This window comes from Oncorhynchus nerka, linkage group LG4, assembly GCF_034236695.1.
Source record: "Oncorhynchus nerka isolate Pitt River linkage group LG4, Oner_Uvic_2.0, whole genome shotgun sequence".
Lineage (NCBI taxonomy): Eukaryota > Metazoa > Chordata > Actinopteri > Salmoniformes > Salmonidae > Oncorhynchus > Oncorhynchus nerka.
In genome coordinates, this window is record NC_088399.1 from 38730037 (window position 1) to 38751321 (window position 21285).

Consider the following 21285-nt stretch of genomic DNA (forward strand, 5'->3'; position numbering starts at 1 on the left):
CTGACTTATTTACACAATAACAAAGTGAAAACATGTTTTTAGAAATGTTTGCATATTGATTGAAAATGAAATACAGAAATATCTCAGTTACATAATTATTCCCACCCCTGAGTCAATTCTGTGTCTGTGTCTTTCTGGGTAAATGTTTAAAAGCTTTGCACAACTGGATTGTTTAATATTTGCCCATTATTTGTTTCTAGATTCTTCAAGCTCCGTCAAATTGGTTGTTGATCATTGCTAGAAAGTCATTTTCAAGTCTTGCCATAGATTTTCAAGCAGATTTAACTCAAGACTGTAACTCGGCCACTCAGGAACATTCACTGTCTTCTTGATAAGCAATATCAGTGTGGATTTGGCCTGTGTTTTAAGTTATTGTCCTGCTGAAAGGTGAATTAATCTCCCAGTGTCTGGTGAAAAGCAGACTGAACCAGGTTTTCCTCTAAGATTTTGCCTGTGCTTAGCTCCAATCAGTTTTTTTATACTGAAAAACTCCCCAGTCCTAAACGATTACAAGCATACCCATAACATGATTCAGCCACCACTATGCTTGAAAAAATGAAGAGTGGTATTGGATTTGTCCCAAAAATAACACTTTGTATTTAGGACAAAAAGTTCATTGCTTTGCAGTATTACTTTAGTACGTTGTTGCAAACAGGATGCATGTTTTGGAATATTTTTATTCTGTATTGGCCTCATTCTCTTCACTCTGTCAATTAGGTTAGTATTGGGGAGCAACTACAACGTTGTTGATCCATCCTCAGCTTTCTCCTATCACAGCTATTAAACACTGTCACGGTTTCAAAGTCCCCATGGCGAAATCACTGAGCAGCTTCCTTCCTCTCTGGCAACTGAGTTAGGAAGGACGCCTGTATCTTTGTAGCGACTGAGTGTATTGATACACCATCCAAAGGGTAATGAAGAACTTCACCATGCTTAATTGGATATTCAAAGTCTGCTTTTTTTGCATTTTTATCTACCAATCGGTGCCATTCTTTGCGAGGCATTGGAAACCCTCCCTGGTCTTTGCGGTTCAATCTGTGTTTGAAATTCACTGCTCGACTGAGGGACCTTACAGATAATTGGATGTGTGGGGTACAGAGATGAGGTAGTCATTCAAAAATCATGTTAAACACTATTATTGCACACAGAGTGAGTCCATGCAACTTATTATGTGACTTTCTAAGCAGAGTTTTACTCCTGAACTTATTTGGGGTTGCTATAACAAAGGGTGTCAAATAATTATTCACTTAAGATATTTAAGATTTGAATTAATTTGTAAAAATGTCTAAAAACATAATTCCACTTTGCCATTATGGGGTATTGTGTGTAGGCCAGTGACAAAATACATCTACATTTAAACAGTTTTAAATTCAGGCTGTAACAACAAAATGTGGAAAAAGTCAAGGGGTGTGAATACTTTCAAAAGGCACTGTATATACACACTCACACTACACTGACACTGACACTGACACTCTCACACAAAACCCACACAGATAACACACACACGCACACACTTTCACACTCATCATATCCTACTGCTACTCTGTTCTGTATTTTTTACCCTTAAAATAATAATGATTGAGTCCAATGAAGATAATAAGCGATAGAGCACAGAGGTACTACAATATACATGAAGCAGTAAAGAGCATCTTAGATAACAGGCCTATTTTTATATTTTTTAAAAACACACATATTTAACATGCATTTAAGCAGGGAGTCAAAAGAGGCCAAGACACTGAAGAGAGAATGAGAAGTAGCATGATCTACTCTGTTTTAGTGAGGAAGAAACACAGGAGCATAAACCATAAAAGTCTAAATTACACAATGCGTATTTTTCTGACAGTACACAGTTTTCATTATGCATAGAGCAAGTCATATGAGCATTGGCCAAGATACTGACTGAGATGGATGTTCCCTATAGTGTCCCTCTGCACTAGGTGTATAGGTCTGGCATATGTGGGAGGGAAACACACACACATCCTGTGAGGTTCCTGCCACTCTAACTGTGCATGCATAATGACCAGAGGTGGGGATTTGATTGATAAAAAACTGGGCTGATGCAGTTTGACCACAGGAAAACCTGCTAAAGACTACATAAAGCCATGCACTCTAACATTGACATTGTCCTATTGGCCAGCTCACTACAGGAACTTCTCCCTCTGATGGATACTCCACCAAGCACAGCACAGGAAGTAACGTCCCATTGCATCACAGAGCCTCATGGGAAATGTAGGCAAACTCGACCTGACAATGTCCAGTCCATTGAAGAGTGATGTGAAGGATATCGGCTAGGTTCTAGCCCTGCTCTGGGTTTGCTTTCCCTAAAGTCAATGATCCATACATAGATAACATGCATTGGCATATAGAACCTGATCCTCTAGGCTTGGTAGGCAATGGTTAAAAAATCAACTAACTTTATGCAACTGGATGGTTTGGAAAGAGACTTGACTATATTACTGATTGGCAAGTTTCTAGAGATCCCAATGAACTCATTTCTGCATGATTGTGTTGATTTATTTGTGCGAGGCAAACAGACATATGCTACAGAGAGATAGATGAAATAAAGAAAAATACAGTTAATTTATTTTCACTCCCCCCCAAAAAAGTAGGAAAATGTGTGCACTCACTACTGTAAATTGCTCTGTATAAGAGCATCTACTAAATTACAAAAATGTACAATTTCATCCAGAGTGACAAAGCAGAAACATCTGCAGCTCTCTTACCCTGTCATTTAGGTTTTGCAGGGCTGATTTTCCTCTGCTCTCCCGTATCTTGACCCTTGGCAGGGAGATGTCCGTCACTCCTGCTACTGCCCCCAGCAGTGACTGGAATTCCAACGTCTTGCTGTTGCCAGAGCCTTCAACTGGACAGAACATGCCACAGAATTTCTGCCATGGCTTGGGGCTACCTGAGCCCATGTTCGTGAAGAAGACGGGGACGGTTGTCGACATGATTCCACGGTGCGGTTGCTGAGTTCTGAACCCTTGTAGCGTGGCTTGCAAATTGCGATCTCTAAGCGTGGACAGCCTCCGCCTTGCCGGTTGATAGCGGTGGTCTCACCTTGAAGGATATCAGTGCTGAATGAAAATGCTGTATCTGTATGCAGTGTTGAAAGGGAGACAAACATGCATCATAAATTAGAAATGATTTAATCTGTAAAAAAACGAAAAATCTTCAAGTACAATTATTTACTTAGCTCATCTCAAGCAATGACTCAGAGATGCAGTACATTCAGACTGCACAAAATGTTCACCAGCTTCTATCCTTTTCATGGCACCATACGATTTTGAGACTAGGTGTAACTTGTTACACTCAGATAATTGCTTACCTGCACTCGTGTAGATAGAAAATATAACCCATGTAGCCTAAATGCAAAACATGAACAAATGATCCAATAACATTCTCAACCTAGTATATCCTAATTTCTCACTAACCCAATGGGAGAGATGCTGAGAAGGTATACCTTTAAGCTGCAAGCAAACTCCTCCACAGTGACTGGCGCTCGGATATGGCTGGAGGACATCAGAGTAAAACCATATGTCTTGAAGTGATGCACAAAAATGAACAGTGAACTCACTGGCATACGACAATGCTTTGTCAATCAAATCTCATCTGTTGCCCCTATCGATGAAGTGTAGCCTACTACTTAGAGGGGTATGGCCACTATGGTGTCAATCAAAAGCCTCATACACTGGTCCTACTATGATTTGTACCTGAGATGTTAGTGGTGAGAAAACAACTTTAATAAATGTAACTATTGTATTGGGTTAAATTGTGGCTAACTGAAAACTTTAATTCTGAACAAGTCTGCAGAATGGGGACAAAAGGCAGTCAGAGCATTTCTCACAGATTTCTACCTCACAACCAGCTCAACAATGAAGGGAGCTTTCCTTCCAGCTCCTTTCAGGGAGCTTTCCACCACCCCATTCTGTGTGACTGGGCAAGTCTGCCGCACAAGTGGCAGGTGAGCTGAGAGCTCTGGCAGGAGTTGCTCATGTTCTGAATTCTTTCTCCCTTGCTCACACATGTCAAAAAAACACTGCTCAACTAGATTCTGAAGAGTAATAACATTTTGAACTTTTAGGTCTATAACGAAGTTGCCCAAAAACAGATGGCCACTGGGACCCATGTCTGCCTTCTGGTCCTGGCATTACGAAACAGATGGGGTTCAAAGAGTTGTAAATCCATTTTATGCACTGTTGCTACTTACACTGTCACAGAAAACACAACTCTGAAGTTGATGCATTTGCATCCAATCCCCCAGTGGTTAGATCATGTATTTTCTGTGTCTGGATTAATAGGTAGTGCACAGCAATGATCACTGCTTTCTTTTGGTAACACACACACACACACACACACACACACACACACACACACTCTTTTTCCATCCCGCCTCCTAACCCATCCCATCTTCTCCTCCTTCCCCATACAGAACCTCAGAACACCTGCTTCCAGCCAATCGAGAGGCGGCAAGTTCCTCAGCTCCTCCCATTGCAGCTTGTGGCGTTACCATGGGTTACAGGTTGGTGGCCGGCTCTGTGTGTCCTTCTCCAGTGAAAACATAACCCTCCCCATCTCAACAGGCCAGACTTCATACAACACACTCAAAATACATTCATGCATGTTTTTACTGATATTATCTAAATAAAAAAATGGAGGAGGATGTACATGCTTATTTTGAATGACGAATGATGTGTATGCATGCATCATTACAAAGCATGCGGAACTGAATTCTAGGATAACTTCTATTTGTAGAATGCCATATAAAATCCCCCCTTCATGGATTACCATCAATTACTGTTCTGCCCCATGTACCACTGGTTAGAGAAGAATGGGAGTGAGGGTGTACTTTTCTTGGATACTGCTCAACAGCATTCTGACTCATTTCGCCTTCCTGACTGTTTATCCAATTCAGCCACTTTGCCACATGCCAGACAGAGGATCAACGGGTTTAGTGCAATTGTGTTAAGATCAAGTTACACTGCACCTTACAGTCTGACTCTCAGTGCCTGTGTCATTTGTATTGTCAGAGTGTACAAGGATTGCATAATTTAACCATCTGGATACATAGAAGTCATTTCTATTGAACATTGATTTCATATAGGTAACAAGCATACATAGACACGCTACACGTCCCCAGCCTTCCCAAATACACAAAGCTTACAGGCATGCCTCATATATATCTTCACCACTAGAGGACAGTAAGCCATTCTTTATAGGGACTGAACAAGAAACGATGTAAACCTCAGATTAGTCCGTGCTACAAATCAAACGTCTGTCACTGGAGCTGTTTAATTCCTGAGTTACTGCTAAACCACATGCAGACCGAGACAACTCATTCCTGTGTGGCATCTGTGAACTGCTTCAAATCGCACAAAAGCAATGCTTTTCCATTGGTGTCCCAGGCAGGGGTTCTATTCCAATTACATGCCGGGAAGTATCATGGCCGTGGGGTTAAGGGTCAGAATGACTGCGCTAGGAGCATGGGGTATTGACTGACAGCAGCTCTTGGAGAGTGTTGTTCACCAGTTGTTGCTGAGATCTCTATATCTGTGCTGTGCCTACAGGAAGGCAGAGGCCACTAAAAGGGTTTCACTGATTGATAATTCAACCTGGGTAGACGTAACATAGTAAATGTAAATCTGGGACACTCCAATTAGTGTGATATCTTACTTTTCATATGGTATGTATTAATTTGTCCTTCATCCATTTGTATGATATGTTACGAATTGAAATTTGTACAATATTATTTATCTGTTATTTTACCAGGTAAATTGACCTCTGGAATAGTTACAGGGGAGAGGAGGGGGATGAATGAGCCAATTGTAAACTGGGGATTATTAGGTGACCGTGATGGTTTGATGGCCAGATTGGGAATTTAGCCAGGACACAGGGGTTAACATTCCTACTCTTACGATAAGTGCCATGTGATCTTTAATGACCGCAGAGAGTCAGGACACCCATTTAACGTCCCATGTGAAAGACAGCACCCTACACAGGGCAGTGTCCCCAATCACTGGCCTGGGGCATTGGGATATTTTTTTAGACCAGAGGAAAGAGTGCCTCCTACTGGCCCTCCAACACCACTTCCAGCAGCATCTGGTCTCCCATCCAGGGACTGACCAGGACAAACCTTGCTAAGCTTCAGAAGCAAGCCAGCAGTGGTATGCAGGGCGGTATGCTACGAATTGTAACTCGTACAAAGTGTTTGCGAAACTTATATGTTAAGAATTTCAATTTCTTGTGGTTCACGTATGCTAGGTGGCTAACATTAACTAGGCTAGGGGTTAGGTTTTGGAGTTAGGTTAAAGGAAGGGTTAGCTAACATGCTAAGTAGCAAGTAGTTGCAATTCAGCTAAAATTGTCTGTGATGAAATTCGAACACGCAACCTTAAGTTGCTGCTAGATGTTCGCGTTATACTCATCCACCCCGACCAACCACCCTCCTTTTGTCTAATGTAACCATACCAAGCGTTACATTTCATACTAATTTGAGTTTCCCGGAGTTACATTAAATATGTTACATCTAGTCTATGAGACCAGGCTGGATAATTTAAGTCCAATCATTTTAGTGACAGACAGGATGTGTGTGTGTGAGTGTGAACGTGAGTGTGAGTGTGTGTGTGAGAGAGAGCGAGAGAGAAGGGGGGGGGCATGAAAGTATCTGAGTTTTGAAAGTCTCAGGGTAGTCATCTTACAGTCATGGAGCTTATAAAGAGATCCACAATCATGTTACAAGCATCAACACAGCAATATGATAAACAACATGGGTGGGATATTGTCCAGAGGGGTAAACTGAGTTACTGCTAAACAAAGTAGTTCCAGTGAGTTAGGCAGCTAACTTTAATAAACAACCAGAAATAACTATTGATTTTTTGGTTCATTAAGAAATTAAGAAAGCTAAACACGTGTTATTGGTTGTTGAGTCAATTACACCATGAAAGCTTCTCTTTCTAAAAAATGTAAAGTTATTTAACAATATTTAACCATGTTAGCTAGCTAACTCATTGATCCAGCTTTGTAGTACACCCCCTCGGGATGAGGCATAAGTACCAGCTGTTCTGGATGACTGTATGATAACCCTCTCGGTAGCCGATGAACAAAACCTTAAACAGGTCAACATTCACAAAGCCGCTGGGCCAGACGGATTACCAGGACGTGTACTTAAAGCATGCGTGGACCAACTGTCAAGTGTCTTCAGTGACATTTTCAACCTCTCCCTGACCCGAGTCTGTAATATCTACATGTTCCAAGCAGACCACCATAGTCCCTGTGCCCAAGGAAGCAAAGGTAACCTGCCTAAATGATTACCGCCCCGTGGCACTCACTTCGGTAGCCATGAAGTGCTTTGAAAGGCTTGTCATGGCTCACAACAACAGTATCCTCCCGGACACCATAGATTCACTCCAATTCGCATACCGCCCCAACAGATCCACAGATGACGCAATCTCAATTGCACTCCACACTGCCCTTTCTCACGTGAACAAAAGGAACACCTATGTGAGAATGCTGTTCATGGACTACAGCTCAGCATTCAACACCATAGTGCGCACGAAGCTCATCACTAGGCTAAGGACTCAGGGACTAAACACCTCCCTCTGCAACTGGATCCTGGACTTCCTGATGGGCCACCCCCAGGTGGCAAGAGTAGGCAAAAACACATCTGCCATGCTGATCCTTAACACTGGGGCCCCTCAGGGGTGTGTACTTAGTCCCCTCCTGTTGCCTGTTCACCCACGACTGCGTGGCCAATCACGACTCCAACACCATCATTAAGTTTGCTGACGACACAACAGTGGTAGGCCTGATCACTGACAACGATGAGACAGCCTATAGGGAGAAGGTCAGAAACTGACAGTGTGGTGCCAGGACAACAACCTCTCCCTCAATATGAGCAAGACTAAGGAGCTGATCATGGACTACAGGAAAAGCTGGGCCGAACAAGCCCCCATTAACATCGATGGGGCTGTAGTGGAGCGGGTCGAGAGTTTCAAGTTCCTTGGTGTCCACATCACCAACAAACTATCGTGATCCAAACATACCAAGACAGTCGTGAAGAGGGCACAACAAAACATTTTCCCCCTCAGGACACTGAAAAGATTTGGCATGGGTCCCCAGATCCTCAAAAGGTTCTATAGCTGCACCTTCGAGAGCATCCTGGTTGCATCACTGCCTGGTATGGCAACTGCTTGGCATCTGACCGTAAGACGCTACAGAGGGTAGTGCGAACGGCCCAGTCCATCACTGTAAGAGGAAAGCCCATAAAATTGTCAGAGACTCCAGTCACCCAAGTTATATTTTCTCTGCTACAGCACGGCAAGAGGTACCGGAGCGCTAAGTCTAGGACCAAAAGGTTCCTCATCAGCTTCTACCCCCAAGCCATAAGACTGCTGAACAATTCATAAAATCGCCACCGGACAATTCACATTGACATCCCCCTCCCTTTTGTTAACGATTGCTACTCGCTGTTTGTTACCTATGCATAGTCCCTTCGCCCCCAACTACATGTACAGACTACCTCTAGTAGCCTGTGGCGGCAGGGTAGCCTAGTGGTTAGAGCGTTGGACTAGTAACCGAAAGGTTGCAAGCTCGAATCCCCGAGCTGACAAGGTACAAATCTGTCGTTCTGCCCCTGAACAGGCAGTTAACCCACTGTTCCTAGGCCGTCATTGAAAATAAGAATTTGTTCTTAACTGACTTGCCTAGTAAAATAAAGGTAAAATAAAAAAGTATCCACACACTGACTTGGTACCGGTGCCCCTGAATATAGCTTCATTATTGTTATTGCGTTGCTTTTTATTATAGTCTACTTGGTAAGTATTTTCTTCTTCTTGAACTGCACTGTTGGATAAGGGCTTGTAAGTAAGAATTCACAGTAAAGTCTACACTTGTTGTATTCGGCGCATGTGACAAATAAAGTTTGATTTGAAGTGCCAGTCTGCAGAACCAAGCCTGTGGCCTCCCTGGGGACATTCAGTGACCGGACAAGCTCCATTGCATGACAAATGACTGTGGAGGCACACACTCAGTTAAATATTGTGTTTTAAGGCTCTGGAATATGAGAACTGACTGCATGTTATAGACTGAGGTATGAGGACTGGCTAGTAGTCATACCACCCTCCCTTCTCCCTGCTGGCTCTTATGCAGTGGGAGATTATGCATTTTAGTCTGTGTGTGTTTCTAGGTAATCAGTCAAAAGTAGAATCAACACAATAAATCTTTTGGCCTTCTTCAGGTAAAAAAAAACCTGAAGACCAAAAGCCTTTCATGTTGTTTCTACTTAATACGATTTTTATTTCATTTGATCAATTCCATTGTCCTGCAAGAGTTGCTGAATCTCCTATCCACTTTTTTCCTCAATTCATGCGCCTTGGTGGAAAAGAGGTGATCCCTTCCCTTTGCATAGTTTAGTGAAACTAATACAAAAGAATTCTTAACAATTCAGCTTGATTGAGGAAATTTTAATGACAAAACCTTTTTTCCATTTTACAATGAGGGGAAAAAACAAAATTAAATCAAAAGGATGTGTATGATTACAAAAACTATTGTTACCATAGCAGTCTGAGGGGAATCATTTTTAAACTTTCCTTTTCAAAATGGGCCCTGCAAAGTGTATATCTCTAACAATCTTCATTAAATCCCTGATGAGTTCAGTCTTATCATAGCTATACCTCCTGCTCTGTGCATTCAGACTCCAATGTCACAATACAGACAATAAAACTCACTGGAACAAACCATATAGAAGCCCGTGTGTCAGATCACAAACAGACACTGACCAACAGAACCACAATGGAGTCTTGGGAACAGAGGTGAGGCACGTGGCTACTGAGAAGAGTTGAGGTTCAAGGTGGACCTCAGTTCCTTTTGGCAGATGTGTAGAGGGAAATAGAGGTTGATGTCAGCAATATCCAACGGTGGAGTGTTAGTACAAACAGCCCCATCTTAAATCTCAACTTTGAAACACTGCGGTCCCTCTTTGAGCGCGGTGACGTACTGCAGGTCGCAGTAACATTCAGAGCATGCTTGAATTTGTCCATGTAGTTGTACCTCTAAAACTAATCTGCCTTTGGACTCCATTCCATCTCCAGCTATCAGTGTGGTGAAACATCAGGGTTAATCCCCAGCTGGACTAACAACCTACATAAACTCGTTCTTAAATGGTCTGCGTGTATGCTGCACAAGTGTGTAAGATGACCTGTCAGTTGCACAGGCATATCAGAGGTTTACCCATTGAACCAAGCCTAAATAACTAGGCCCATGGTATATTGTAAAGAAATCAAGACAGAAACAAAACAATGACATGTACTGGACACATCTCATCTGGCAGGCCAAGCGGATTCTCTCCAATGCACAGCATCTGGTGGTTGTGGATTTGACATGGCCACAATGGCAAAATAAATTTGATAACACCCTTAATCAAAACTCAGGCTTTATTTATGGTGGTAAAAATACTTTAAAAAAGACCATAACATCTACAGTAAATTGTATTTATAGTTATAGACAAAATGATTACTTTCAAAGGCATGCTCACATTTTCAGGTTAGCTTCTTTCTTTATGAAATTAGTTAGACCCTTTCAGGGTCAAGTGACGGGCTTGAGAGAGTCACCCAACCACCGTTGTAGATGGCACAATCTTGGGCCTTCTATTTTGTAAATCTGTGGGGCAGACAGCTCTTTCTTGTACCAGGCATGAGAGTGCTGGAGCTAGTGTGTAGAGGAGTTTGGTTTTATGCTTTTCCCCCTCCCCCAAAAAACACACTTTATAAACAATTACACCCAAAACAAGAGGAAAAGGGAACATGACCTCACTTTTCATGACCTCACCAATACAAATGAGGAAGGAAGGGGGGAGGGGGCTGGAGGCAACACATCTGTCCTAAGAACACAGCACGGTTCAGGTCTGCACAGTTTACAGGAGGAGGAAATGATTTAGGTGGGAGAAAGCAGAGAGAGAAAGAGGGGGCAAAGGAGAGGAATAGTTTGAGGAGAGGGGAATTCTTCATACAACAGCGGAATTTCTCCCGCAGGCACTCGTTCAGCTTCTTGCTCAGAAAGAACTCGTAGGGGGCGTGCTCAACCTCTTCCCAATGTACACCCTGAGGGGGAGAGAGAGAGCAGTTACACCCCGAGTCATTAACTAGTCGGCTGATAAGTGATAGATGGAGTTGTGGATTGTCCCTGCCATGTCATGTGTGCTGTCAAAGTGTGTGTTAAGGGTGTGGAGCAGCAGGTGTCAATCCATCCCAGCAGCAGCTGTTCTACTATCCAGACCCAGACATATACACAGGGCTCGAGCATTGCAGCTGCCCACTGTGTTGCCACCACACGCCCTCTGCTGTAATCATTTTCTGTACATGCAATTTTGTTCCAGGGATATCTGATTCCCAGTAAACAAAACAACATGATATATTGGATCTGATTGGGGTTCTTCTAATTGTATGCAAACAACTGTAAACAGAAGGAAATTGAAAGCTGTTCAGGAGATTCCATGTGGGAATTGTCTACATTAATCTGTGAAGGAAGTGTTTACTTAGCCAGCTAAAGGCTATAATAATGGAAATGTTATTCTCAATGCAGACGCATTGATGGGTTGAAACAAGCCTTCCGTAATGTCATCACTTGGCTTTTTCACTTCCATAAAAAAAGTGCTATTAGCCTACTTATAACACAAATGATTACCTAACGGAGGTTGATCGCAAAAGAGTCCTAGGTTTGCTCTTACCCCAGTCCCAGGACCAGGATGTGTGATAGTAGCAGTGAGGGGATGAACACTTTGAGGAACTCTGCAGAGAAGACACCTCCTTTCTTCATCGCCCCGGTCTTTCTCATGCTGAGTGTATCTGAATGCCGGGGGTGGCGGAAATGGAACTCCCTACAGGCAAGGACAAATTATGGTTATCATACAGTAACGTCACCATCTTCCTCATCAACATTGTCCCACAGGAGGTTGGTGGCACCCTAATTGGGGAAGATGGTATCAAATACATCAAACAGAGGGTTTTCAAAGTGTTTGATGCCATTCCATGTGCACCGTTCCAGACATTATTATGAGTAGTCCTCCCGTCAGCAGCCCCCTGTGGATTCATTACAGTATTATCCATCATCTCCTTATCATGTGGAAATATTCAGCCATAAGTAGTATTACTGTATGCACAAACACACTAGGATTTACCTGGGAGACCAGATACAATAAGACTATATCACTCACTTAGGAGGAATGTTCTCGGGCCGACTTGACCAGTCTGCTACCCAGTCTGAGTCCTTCATCAGGATATCCATGTCCCTCTCCAGGGTATCTTCCTCTGACTGCAAGGGACACATGCTGCGCATTAGGACACTGAGCTCAGTACAGACAACAGGGGGAGACAGAGACAATATGGCTGACCGCCCATACAATACAATAAACCCAGTGTAAAGCTGCCATGGTTACAGACACTGACAGAGTATGTGTGTGTAACTGTAATGGAACCTAAAGCGGAGGCTACTGCCGTGTACATGGATTCAAACCCACCGGGTTAGTGTTTCCTGTTGCCGTCGCCATTGTAACAAAGGTTTTGATTGTCATTCACAAGAGACGGAGGGAAGCAGCAGGTTATATTACCATGGAAACATATATGTGACGTAGGTAGCTCAGGCACACCAAGTAATAACTCTTACTTGGCCATCTATTCTGCTGCTCACGTCCACATCAAAGATGATCTGTCCATCATGATCATCCTCCTGGGGACTAGGAGGCCGGGGAGGACTGTGGGGAGGATCAAACAACAAAATAAAAACAGTCACAGCCAATCACTGCACTCCAAGTATTCTCTCCCTTGGTGCATAGTAATGTACACTTGTATGCAGTAACCAGGTTGAAGATTTGGGGCTTGCTCAAATTCCCAATGCATTAATCAAGAGACCTCGCGCCTCTGATGGCTCAATGTGCATATGAATCATGCCTCCATTAGGCTTTCACTTTGCCTGTCAGCCTGCCACCTCAAAGTGGATGGATGAGTCTGTCTGTGAGCTCCACCATTAGTAGGCTGTTGTAGAAACACTCCTGGTAAACATGCTCAGGTGACTCATTGACAGCTGACGGACTCAGCTGACCGGGCGACCAGATAAGCCTGTGTTTATGGCAGGCAACCTCATGGCTCAGAGGGTAGGGAAAGCAGAGGTGTGAGTGGATTTAAGTCCAATGACCTCCCCCTGTGCGCACACAGGTGATGAAGATGTTGTTTACTATTGCAAACAGATTATATTTACAGCGCCATAACAGCATACAGTACAATATCAATACAGAGATTAAATCTACATTGATTTTGGGCTAGTATGTGACCTCAACAGTGAATTGAAAAGAGTTACAGGTGATTTTTAAGAATTCTTCTAGATTTGTATTATCTGTACGGAGTTTTCTCAAGGCCAAGCTGAACTGTGTTCTTCCTCATTGTAGCACCCCCTACCTGTCACAGGAAGAGTTGCTGCGGCTAGACTCATGCTGAGCGTCCAGTAGAATCTTTTCCATGTCTCCGTTATGGATGGAGGATGAGGAAGGCACATGCTCTAGGCCCCCCACAATGCCCTCCACCACCTCCTCCACCACCACCTGAGGCAGGGGGAGCAGACCCAGAGCCTGGCCAACGGTGGAGGTAGACTGGGACAACCCCGCCGCAGCTGCGGCCGCAGCTCTGTTCATCTCCAACTCCACCCAGGACCCTGCAGGACAAGTGCATACAGTACATGACATTGGTCACATTTGTCAGTTGGGATACTTAGCCAATCTTATCAAACTTCACAACTTATTACATATACAAAAACATGGAACGTAATCATGTACATCTTGTATGTTGTTTTCTGTCAAAATGTTTTGCAGACCATGGAAAATTGTGCCTCTATGCTGAACTAATAGCCTAATGACAAAAAAAAAAAAAACATACCTAGAACGATATGATGAGGGGGATAAAGAAACAGTCAGAGAGACTGGCAGAGACACACAACCAAAGTTTAAAAAGTTCCAGCACAGTCAAAAACTTGATTATCCTGTTTTACAAAAATTGTATGTATATTTCCAGGTTAGAAGAATTGTGAATTATCACCATGAAAATGATAATTCCCTTTAAGTGTAAGAGCTGTTTGAAAAGACCGCCTGAAATGTGTCTGTTTAGGTGGGATAGAGTTTTGGCCTGCCTGGTGACATCATCAGGCGATATACACTAAAAGTATGTGGACACTTACATGTCAAACATCTCATTCCAAAATCATGGGCATTAATATAGAGTTGGTTCCCCCTTTTCTGCTATAACAGCCTCCACTCTTCTGGGAAGGCTTTCCACTAGATATTGGAATATTGCTGCGGGGACTTGCTTCCATTTATCCACAAGCACATTAGTGCGGTCAGGCACTGATCTTGGGCGATTAGGCCTGGCTCACAGTCTGTGTTCCAATTCCTCCCAAAGGTGCTCAATGGGGTTACGGTCAGCGCTTTGTGCAGGCCAGTCAAGTTCTTCCACACCGATCTCGACAAACCATTTCTGTATGGACCTCGCTTTGTGCACGGTGGCAATGTCATGCTGAAACAGGAAAGGGCCTTCCCAAAACTGATGCCACAAAGTTGGAAGAATAGAATTGTCTAGAATATCATTTTATGCTGTGCTGTCAGTTTACAGCACCTGCTGTTATATATGAGCCATGGCCTAGCCTGGCTGATCCATGTTACTACATGAGCCCAGGCAGGGACTCGCTACAGGGGAGACTGCCAATCACAGCTAGGATACAAATTATAGGGAGTCACACTGACACTGGAGAGACATCCAGTCTCTTTCTCGCTCTGGTTTCCCCATCTTAAAATGTCTCACATACTCCCCTAATTTAGGAAGCTAGGGTTCACAAGCAGAGCACATGACCTCATAGCAGAGAGAGTAAACACACTGGTCATGTGACTCTCAGTCAGTTTCACTGGCCAGACATTGAATGACAGCAGCCCCTAACCCCAAGTCCAACTCAGCACCCCAGGCTCATCCCGAGGATTACACAGTGGCCTGAGCAAAGCCACTGTCGACAGTCCATTGTCCGTGCTCCATGGCCTAAACAAGGTTGCCATGACGCCAGCGTTGAGCCGAACATTCTGGCTGCTGCTCGCTCTGTCGTGGAGCGGTTATCAGCTGTTGTATGGAAACGTATCTTATGGTAATAAGAACCAGTATGTATAACCTAACCAATGGCTCCAAAGACTCACATAATCACCAAAGAAGAGTAAGGTAAACTGAATATACCCATTGTGTGGATGGGACTGAGATATCCTATCCAAGACAATGACATTGCAGTGGACATAAAGCTTTCCTCAATTCTGAGAATTACACAGCAAAAATGAGTATCTACTTATTTTTAGACAGAGTGAGTAAGCTCTGTCTAACAATAACAAACCTTGTCCCCTCCCTGGCTCACACTGCAGCTGGAATGTAACTGACTCAACATGTACGCTCAAACTTCCGAATGAAAGGCTCCTGATCCTCACCCTCACTTTCCTACTCCACCCCGCTGTGTCCTGAAAAACGTTCTGCACTTTCCACATGTCACTGTGTCCAGAAATAGCACAGCATGCCAACTCACTCAGTTCAGGGCTTGGTAATGCTCGATCACATCTGCCCATACCCAGCAGCCCCCATAAAGGGAGGTCAACACAGTGCTGACTGTGTACTTCCTCTAGAGGCATTATATGTGTGACACTGATAAACATGCCTTTTGCTCCCCTTGCAACCCACGCACACTGAGATCTTTAAATTACATCCCTCAGTTCATTCCAGACTGAGCACATACTCCATCAGTATTTGCTAACAGGATATATCCATATAGGCACCATCATAATGACAAAGTTGAGTAGAAGGCTATGACAAAGGAAGATCACAACGCAAAAGGGCAATTCTACAACTTTTCAACCTCATTTTGCTTATCGCCAGCACAATAGTGTCTACATGTGAAAACGATGCATTTCTGCATTTGTAGAATAAAAAAATAAAAAGTTAAATAGAACTATCCAATGACGTCAAAAAACATTTTGAAAACAGTCATTTTAAAACAGAGTTCAGCTCAGAAACATGGTACTGAACTACAATGACCATAAAGAATGTTAAATACATTTTTTAAAAGTTAGCTTGAATGACAAGGGGGGGGAACGCTGTTACATCCAATGTCCATTTCCCTGAGGCCGCGCAGGTGCATGTGTACACAAACAATCAAATAGTGCCACACATGCACTCAAACGCATACAGCTGGCCTTGCTGTTTAGATTTTGGTTGTCCTTGATGTCTATTGTTTCTTGCATCGTTGTTTTTCCTCTCTTTTCTTCTTTTTGTTGGTGCATGTTTTGGGTGGGTTGGAGGGGATGGTAGAGGGAGTCCACAAATTAACAAGCCACACCTGTTAATTGAAATGCATTCCAGGTGACTACCTCATGAAGCTGGTTGAGAGAATGCCAAGAGTGTGCAAAGCTGCCATCAAGGCAATGGGTGGCTGCTTTAAAGAATCTAAAATATTTGGATAAAAAAAAAAAAACTTTTGGTTACTACATGATTCCATGTGTTATTTCATAGTTTTGATCTCTTCATTATTATTCTACAATTCTTTGTATTCCTATGAAAAACTTTAGATGGTGCATGAAGCCGGAAGTATTTGAATTTGAAGCGTGCCATATTGCTAAATGGGGCAGAATGGCACCAAAAAAAAAAGAAAACCCTAAAGATCATGGTGAAAGTGAGCGTAACTAGCGAAGGATCATGGTCGATGTAGTCGTTTTCACCCTGCCTGAGAGTCAACCTCAGGGTTTTGGCAATGAGGCCATTTATCTGCTTCCCCAGTCAGATTAACTCGTGTATGCCATTTTTTTTATGTGTCCAGCATGAAGTAGGTTAGAAGTAGTTTTGCGAGCCAATGCTAACTAGCGTTACTTATAAACTTCCAGTTGTGCTAGTTTGTGCAATTTGAAGCGAATTGCAGAGACATAAAAATGGCATCCACAAGTTAATCTGACTCTGGGGAAGTCGATAAATGGCCTAATTGCCAAAATCCCGAAGAATCCCTTTAATGGGTCTCCCGAGTGGGGCAGTGGTCTAAGGCACTGCATCTCAGTGCTAAAGGCATACCTACAGACCCTGGTTCGATTCCAGGCTGTATCACAACCGGTTGTGATTGGGAGTCCCATAGTGCGGTACACAATTGGCCCAGCATCGTCCAGGTTAGGCCGTCATTGTAATTAAGAGATTGTTCTCAACTGACTTGCCTGGTTAAATTAAAAATGTCTATGGAGACTACTTTTAGCCTGCCAGTCTGTGATTGGTCTGTGTCAGCACGTGCTCCTGTGTGACAAAATGTAGTAGTCAGAATGGATCACTATTTAACTAAATATCTCGATAAAATAAAATAATTCAGTATGGATCTAACTTGATCATAATCAACTAATTTTAGACCCCAAAACTGCCATCAATAAAATACACAAATGTTTGACCGTTCTGGCGATAGAAAGCCTATGTCAATTACTACGGCAGACCAGGGCTTTTGGCACTGCTATGTTGTGACTTCACGCTCCAAACCGGAAATCCACCTAACACATTGGGGGCGATTAAACAGCGGAGCCCCGTTGCTGAACATTACGCAAATAATCTGCAACATTGTGTTGCTATTGACCAATCGAAGTTCACTATCGTTTCCAGGGCCTACTGAATTGGCTTTTGATTCATAGCAACTAACAAGCAGGCTAGCACCAACATGAAGGAGAAGCAAGCTTGGCTAGCCAAATTTACACGTTAAAAGGATCTTGTCCGTTACACACCCAGACTGCATGAGAGAGGAACGTACACAACACAATGACGAGAGGGACAGAGACAGTTTGTGAAAGTATACCTTATCTACTTTGAAGAACAGAATGTAACTATGGTTGTACGAATACCTGGAAGACCGTGAGTACGGTTGAAAGTAATTATTTATATCACTTGACTCCGCGCAGGTAGAGTAAAATGAACAAAGTCACGCCTGTGATGTGAGAGCATGGGAGGACGTGCCCAGGGTTCATATAAAACCGTACGTCAGACAACGCACTGTCTCCGGGAATCTTCCCGTAAAAAGATGACAAGTGACAGGAAAGTACTGACGGTCTTCCAGGTGTTCGTAGAATCATAGTTACAGTTGAAGTTTACATACACCTTTAGCCAAATACATTTAAACTCAGTTTCACAATTCCTGATATTTAATCCTAGTAAAAAATCCCTGTTTTAGGTCAATTAGGATCACCACTTTAAATTAAGAATGTGAAATGTCAGAATAATAGGAGAGAATTATGTATTTCAGCTTTTCTTTCATCACATTCCCAGTGGGTCAGAAGTTTACATGCACTCAATTAGTATTTGGTAACATTGACTTTAAATTGTTTAACTTGGGTCAAACGTTTTGGGTAGCCTTCCAGAAGCAGGCATTTGGAAAGTGCCTTGTAGGTCAAGTGCCCAGTAGGTCAAGTGCTGCTGGGTAAATCGGCAGACAGCCGCCCCCCCATTCAGTTTCTACCCCCACGCCTGTTTGTGGTTGGCTGCATTGCCGGCAAGCACGTGTTAGGCTGGTGGTAGGGCCAGGGGCGTGTGTAGGGGAGAGCGGCGAGGTTCACACGCGTCAGGCCTCCTTCTGCCACGACTCTGTGATGCCTGGTTTCTGGGGTCCACAGCAGTGTAGCCTGACTCAACTGTTTTCTATGTTCGATGGTACGGCAACTGCTCCGCCCTCAACCGTAAGGCTCTCCAGAGGGTAGTGAGGTCTGCACAACGCATCACCGGGGGCAAACTACCTGCCCTCCAGGACACCTACACCACCCGATGTTACAGGAAGGCCATAAAGATCATCAAGGACATCAACCACCCGAGCCACTGCCTGTTCACCCCGCTATCATCCAGAAGGCGAGGTCAGTACAGGTGCATCAAAGCTGGGACCGAGAGACTGAAAAACAGCTTCCATCTCAAGGCCATCAGACTGTTAAACAGCCACCACTAACATCGAGTGGCTGCTGCCAACACACTGACATTGACACTGACTCAACTCCAGCCACTTTAATAATGGGAATTGATGGGAAATGATGTAAATATATCACTAGCCACTTTAAACAATGCTACCTTATATAATGTTACTTACCCTACATTATTCATCTCATATGCATACGTATATACTGTACTCTATATCATCGACTGCATCCTTATGTAATACATGTATCACTAGCCACTTTAACTATGCCACTTTGTTTACATACTCATCTCATATGTATATACTGTACTCGATACCATCTACTGTATGCTGCCCTGTACCATCACTCATTCATATATCCTTATGTACATATTCTTTATCCCCTTACACTGTGTATAAGACAGTAGTTTTTTAATTGTTAGTTAGATTACTTGTTGGTTATTACTGCATTGTCGGAACTAGAAGCACAAGCATTTCGCTACACTCGCATTAACATCTGCTAACCATGTGTATGTGACAAATAAAATTTGATTTGATTGATTTGGAATAGTTGTAATGTTCATTATTTGGCATTTCCATTATTTCACAATACATTGAATGTATAAAAATAAATCAACAAAATCAAAAAACACGATTATGTTTTAATAACCAAACTACCCCCCAAAATATCACTAAATTGTGTTTAAATTGTTGTTAGGGATTGATAGTGAATACACCTATAATCAAGCAATCTATCATATACCTGGTATAACAGTTCATTAGACTGATCGTATTGTATTCGTATTTTCACAGTAGCAGGCTACCTAGAAGTATCAGGCTGCTACATACAAATTGACCAGACTGAGTGCAGCAGGTGTGTTTAGAGGTGCATGTGTAGTTTTATCCGCTACTCTTTGCTGGTCTATATTTAAACCCACAGTCAGATTAACTAGGCCAGTTTGCTATGTTTACATCCACGGCAAGAAGACATATCTATTACACAATTAGCTGACTATACATTTAATAAAAACACTTAATATTCCAAGTATGTTTCGTTAGGTTTTCGTAATACTTCTTTCCCCTTTCCTATGTGCACTAAAATGTTAATTTACGAACATCTAATTTAACCCCATTTTTGAGCTCTCAAGACTTCTTCCATCTCGTCTTGTTGACATCCACTTTATCCCGCCTATTCAGCACCGCGTGCAACAACGATTGGTTTTACTGTTGGTCAATCTTACGGTTTATACAGCCTCTTAAAATCACATTGGTCCACGATACTGTCAATACAGAAAACAGGAGTAGCACAATGTAGGTCCTTCCACAACCCTTCTCCATGACTACATAGAAAACCAACCCAAAACTCACGAGATATTGTTTATACAAAGTCAAATAGTAAAGTATCAAAAGACAATGATTCAAATGACCTGACACGTTTTCTAATAAACAATAACAGTAAAATATAGCGAAGCATTTCGACGAATCATACCATTTAGTCCAGCGTCTCCGTTGTTCTCAGCTACAGCAGCAGCTTCAGACATCGTGACTGTGTGCAGGGTGGCTTGCATATGACTGTCAATCGAACACGCACACTCCTTCCAACCATTCGTACGTGCGCCTATCCGCGTACCAAAACTGACCTGAGCCGCCTTGACTTTGTTGCAGAATAGCTACCGCCAACACAGTTAAAATGTGTTCTGTTAGCTGATCTGGAACCAGTGGTCAGGAGCACAGCAAACTTCCTGGAGCTCTATGATGACGTCAGATGAGCAAGTTCTTTATGAACAAAGGCAGGCAAAAAGCATAGGTAGACTAACATTACATAACGTACTGGAAATTGACCACCCCCGTTCGTATTATACATCAGTGACACCACATCGTGAGAAAATAACAGGAATAAATTATAAAATTGTAGTTCACTACTTTCACAACTCTGTAAAGGCATCATCTGTATATTTACAAGACGTGAAAGAATCTTCATTTGAGATCGCGCACATCGGCACGTACCCCAAGATGCCAATGCCATCCCTCAATACCCAGTTGTGTGTAGTAGATCAAGGGATACCCCTATGCGTGGGTATAAAATGTTGCATTGTGCAATAAAACCCTCAAAACAACTTAAGTTCACCTCACACTTATTTAACAGTTTGGCACTTGTTTCTATAAACAAATAAAAATGTCAAGAACTTTATGTACCTGGGGCATAAACAGCCAGCACTCCTATTTCAAAGTGGGTGTTATCAGAGGGATGTCAACATTGGACTAAACGAGGCATGAATATGCTCCAATCTGAAGTGGCATCGAGTTTGTCAGTTTATAGTCTTAAAA

At 42.9% G+C, this 21285-nt stretch overlaps 1 protein-coding gene across 1 annotated transcript; it reads right to left on the reverse strand.

Annotated features, from left to right (window-relative positions):
* Window positions 1-10412: 10412 nt before the first annotated feature.
* Window positions 10413-20727, reverse strand: LOC115123776 (BCL2/adenovirus E1B 19 kDa protein-interacting protein 3-like). Its single transcript, XM_029653137.2, has 6 exons — window positions 20447-20727; window positions 13446-13698; window positions 12658-12745; window positions 12209-12306; window positions 11723-11872; window positions 10413-11096 (listed from the first exon to the last, which is right to left on the reverse strand). The coding sequence occupies exons 1-6, from the start codon at window positions 20523-20525 to the stop codon at window positions 11048-11050; spliced, it is 717 nt and encodes a 238-aa protein (XP_029508997.1). The 5' UTR covers window positions 20526-20727; the 3' UTR covers window positions 10413-11047.
* Window positions 20728-21285: the final 558 nt, after the last annotated feature.